The following is a 5,002-nucleotide window of genomic DNA, read 5'->3' on the forward strand; positions in this document are numbered from 1 at the left end:
TGTCTGTTATGATAGAGTGAAGTTTGAAAAACAGGTGAGAGCTGATAGAAATCTTCACTGAGAATGACACTGAGATCATTAAAATGAGTATTTTTATAAGAGAATATATAACAACAGATCTGATCAATTCATAAGAGTTACTGTAAATTAATCATTAACTTTTCATTAATTAACAGATAGTGAACATCCTTAAAAAGAGCCTGTAAAGATCAAAGATTTTGAGAATTGAGCAGTTTATATAGCATATTCTTGTATATGAGGAGCTGAAATAATGCATGCAAGATTTGAGTGTTAATGAAGTGAGCAGCTACATCAGTTGACACAGCTTAAATGATTGAGATTGAGAGATCTTGAGTCTCTGCAAGATTTTGAAGAGTTGTAGACAAAATTATAATCAGATAAGTTTTATCAGTGTCATCTTCATTATCTAGATTAATTAGTAAAGAATCTGAGAACTCACTGTTAAGAATCTCAGTATAATAATAGAGAATAGTATCATGAAGAAGATGTTGATCAGAATCTAGAGTCTTGAGTGAGTCATGTTTATAAAGAGTAGTGTCTGCAGGGAAGTTGATCTTCATATTATTTCAAAATTCTGTGTCAAGATTGATATAAGTATTAATATGAGAGCTTCAATCATAGTTGAAATCTAAGAACTGATGATCAAGCTGTTCACAGTTTCAGATGTCAATGAGGTCATCATTATCACACTGTGAGTTTTGACAGATAAGTAATACTTAAGAGAGATTAAGCTTCTCTTCATCATTCTGATTATCTTCAAACTCAGGTTCTGGTTTCAGCATGTCTTCACTATAGACATTAACTGAGTGATTATGAGAAAGACAGCAATAATTAAAGACCTCTGTAAAAGAGGGTCAAGAGATGAGAAGATCAATAATCTTGAGATCTTCAATTTGATAAAAAGAATAATGAAGAAGAAGTTTGATATGAGCATAGTTCTCTGAATCAGTTTTAAACTGATAAACAGAAAAGTAGATCAATACTCAGAGTTTTACATGAGAATATCTCTTAATTTAATAACTGTGAGAAAAGATTTGAAGAAATTCAAGAAATGAAAGATCTTCAAATTCAGTTGACTACTGCTTATATTTTTTTAAAAAGAATGAATCATATTATAATTTATCAGATTCAAGAATATAGCTATAGTGATGTTGAGATTCAGACTGACAATTAACTGTAATTAACTCATGAGAACTCATTTATAAAGAAAGATTTAAAAGAAGATGATAAATCTTCTGAGCAGATCAATCACACTCATTAATGAGCTGATTCATAAGTTTAATAACTGTAGAGAGCAGTGAGTGACTTAAACTGACTCTTGAAATCACTCATTGAATAATCTGATGATAGAATTCTGTGTCTGTTTCAGCCTTGACAATGTACTTAGATAGATAATTAAGAACAGCATAGCTGTCAGTGCAGAAAACAATGTCAGTATTTACTAGTCAGCTAACTGTAATCAATCTGTTGTAGTTATTGAGAATTGAGTCATTATAACAGAGATGCAGCTGATAATATCTACTACTTAAAGATTTGAGAATAGCACAGTCAGTCTGACATTTATATGAGAAGTGAAATCAGTAATATAGATTGTCAGTGACTCAGTGTTTACAAATGCAGTACTTTTCACTACAGTGATGACATTGAACATGATTGAGAACTGCAGATAAATGTTCAATGACATTCATCTGATCAGAATGACTGAGAAAAAGAGATGACTGTGCATCTTCAGACTGAGTGTGATTAGGCTCAGAATTCTCAGCTGTAATAATGAGGTCTCAGTAGTCAGTAAAGGCTTGATAAGAGTCTTCATTCATGTTAAGTTCAGAATTCAGTGCATTCTTACACTAAAATACACTATGTGAGTGCACTGATCTGTGATCTTGTCACTTATAACAAGTTCAGTGATCTAGGATTTTGAATTTCAGATCTAGAATCTTTTTCTTGAAGATTGTAAGTTATAGATAAAAGTAATGTGTGACTATAGCAGAATAGTCATGAATACTATCTCTTACAAACTTCAATCTCTCAAGATCAGTGTCATGCTTTCAAATAACATAGTCAGAGAAGTAATGTATTAGATCATCTCAGTGATGATCTGCAGCTGAGAGAGTAAGAAATAGATGCAGAGATTCAATATTTCAAACATAGACTTGTAGCTGACAACATTTTACACCTTAAAAAGAACAGATTTCATGAAGACTCTCTACAAACTGTGTAAATGAATTCAAAATCATGACAGATTGTAAAGTATTAGTAGTAAAAGCAGTCTGCAGCTTCTCTAGAGTGAGATTCTTAATAAGAGAGTCAGTTTAATTGTAGAAAAAGCAGTTCTGATTATTAATCTATCTACAGAATAGAGAATTGAAAAGAATATATTAAAAACAGCTATAGCAGGCAAAGTGACTGTCATGATATTTAAGAAGAAACTGTGTATAATCTGTAAGACTAATTATTCTTTGTCTAGAGAGAATGAATTCAGCTTCATCTTATGAGAAAAGTGTTGAAAAGACTTAAGAAAAGAGTGAGTGAGTGTTGTTAAACTCACTAAGTAATGTATTACAGACTGAAGATAGAGTGAGATGATTAATCTGTTCTCACTATGATATTTTAAGTTTATGATGAAGTTGCTCAACTTTGAACTGTGAGATCAAAAGATCTGAAACATCAGAGTATTCAGATAAGATATTCAAGTTATCAAGATTTAAATAATTCTCATTCTCAATAACTGTCAATTCTTGCTTATCAAGCTCATGAAAAGAAATCTGATCAGAGACATCTTCATTTTCAGATAACTGATTTTAAGTCTCTTTATCAATTACAATGTTCTGATAACTGAAATGATTTTTACAGAGATAGATTAGTCATTGAGCAACAGCTTCTTTATGAATCATGAAATCTCAGTGAAACTGATATTATAAGTAGAGATCTGTATTTGAATTTAAAGACTTCAATATAATAATATCAAGATTCTTAGAAAGAAGTGAAAGAGTGTTATAAACACAGTCAGTGTCTCTAAGAAAGCTAATAATATAATCTTTATACTTATACTAATATTCTCTGACTTGACAGATCTTAATAAAGATATGTATGTGTGAAATTAACATCTCTTTAACCTGACTGAGAACAGAGAGATCTGAATCAAGATCACTGAGATTAAGATTATTCTCTTAAGAGAATAAAAACAGCTTATCAGACAGTCATCTCAAATCAACAGTATAATAATAAGTATAAATATTATCTTGAAGATTCATTCTGAATCAGTAAATTTAATAATAGCTACAGATCTTCATCTGTAAATCTTCAAGTATATGATGAAATTTCTGCATATACTGTTAATTATCAGAATTAACAGCTGAATCTGTAAGATAAGTAGAACTCTGAGAGTTTATTAAAGAGTCTGAAACAATTACAGTCTATAACTGATTATATTTCTGAAGAATTGTGAGAGCTTCTATATTTAATGTGTCAATTGAGCTTTCAGATCATATAAAGTGTCAGAATATCAAGAAGCTGCTAACTCTTTTATTAAGTTAATTAATAAACAGATCTACAGAGCTCTGAGAAACAGAGCTTTAAGAAGTTGAGAGTAAGAAAAATGATATAAAAGATATCTGCAGTGAAAGCATGTCTGTAAAAATAAAATGAGATTGACTTGAGAATGAATTGAAGAATGATACAGATAATTGATGAAAGACTGAAGAGAGATCTGCAGAACTGAGAGATGAATTAATTATCAAAGATAATAACTGCAGCTATTTTCTCAATTGAGTTAAGAATAAAGTTAATAAGAGATGTTCTCTATAACATCTGACAATATGATGAGCTCTTTAAATGACAGTTTTCTTTTTACAGACTGCTGTTAACAAAGACATATCAGAACTATGAATTTCACAGTGATAAAACTTAATCTCAGATAATATATCTGTTTCAATAGACTGTTCACAGACTTAAGAAACTGCTGTTAATTGTATGAAGTATTGATGTATCTGAAGTGATAGAGAGAGTTCAGACTTATTTATCACAGAATCTATAACTGTAGAAGAATCTGATTTCACTGTATACATTTATTTACAGTTCTACACAGTGTAAAGAGGTAATCAGCAATAGAAAAGATGTAATGAGAGAAGATTACAATATCTGAGTTCTCTGAGTGCAGTATTAAAGACAGACAGCTGTAGAAGTAGTAGAATACTGTAAAGAAATGAATTAATTAAGAGACTGATTTCATAAGCAGTGAATGCAGACTTTTAATGTGTTATTCATTCTTGAGAATCTATGAAAGATGATTGATCAGATACATTATCTATTCAAGAATCTGTATAAAGTAGATAGTTAATAAGATGCATGATTAATTATTCAAGAATCTGTATTCAAGAATCTGTATGAAGTAGGTAGTTAATGAGATGTGTGATCTATTATTCAAGAATCTGTACAGAGTAGATGATATGATTGATGATATGATTGATGAGATGAAAGATGAACACATTGTGAGTGTGTAGAAGAAGTCATAGTACAATGTCACAGAATTGTGCTTCACTTAATTCTATATCAATCAGTGAGCTGTATTCACATCAAGAACCTTAAAAAGAAAATTCTTCACTTTTAATGATCAGGGTTTTCATCATATATTTACTTCACTTTGCTCCGCAAATTACAATCTATACATTCATTAATATACTTATTTCATGCACTGCTGCTCAGTGTGTGAAAATTCTCATTCTCTCAGTACATTTAAACAGTTTCAATTCATTTATTATCTCTTTATTTATTATAGAAAAACCTCATCAAAAATATTTAAATACTCTGACTTATACAGCTCAGATCAATCTTCAAATCTTCATTCTTTTTTTCATTCTGCTCTTTTCATACATTCTTTACAGTATTTACATTTCTTATACATTTCTCTATATTCACTTTTGATCTCTGTGTTCATAGCATGCACTGCTAAATTCTCTGTAACATGATCTCATATGATGTG

General features: G+C 30.2%; 1 protein-coding gene across 1 annotated transcript; it reads right to left on the reverse strand.

The window, feature by feature from the left end:
* Positions 1-326: 326 nt before the first annotated feature.
* Positions 327-581, reverse strand: BDCG_17394 (uncharacterized protein; the record flags this gene model as incomplete). The annotated part of the gene is made up of 2 exons (XM_045426525.1): positions 327-427; positions 461-581. 2 exons carry the CDS (start codon positions 579-581, stop codon positions 327-329), a joined length of 222 nt encoding a protein of 73 aa, XP_045281844.1.
* Positions 582-5,002: the final 4,421 nt, after the last annotated feature.

The sequence above is a fragment of the Blastomyces dermatitidis genome (assembly GCF_000003525.1).
Source record: "Blastomyces dermatitidis ER-3 genomic scaffold supercont1.7, whole genome shotgun sequence".
Taxonomy (NCBI): Eukaryota; Fungi; Ascomycota; class Eurotiomycetes; order Onygenales; family Ajellomycetaceae; genus Blastomyces; species Blastomyces dermatitidis.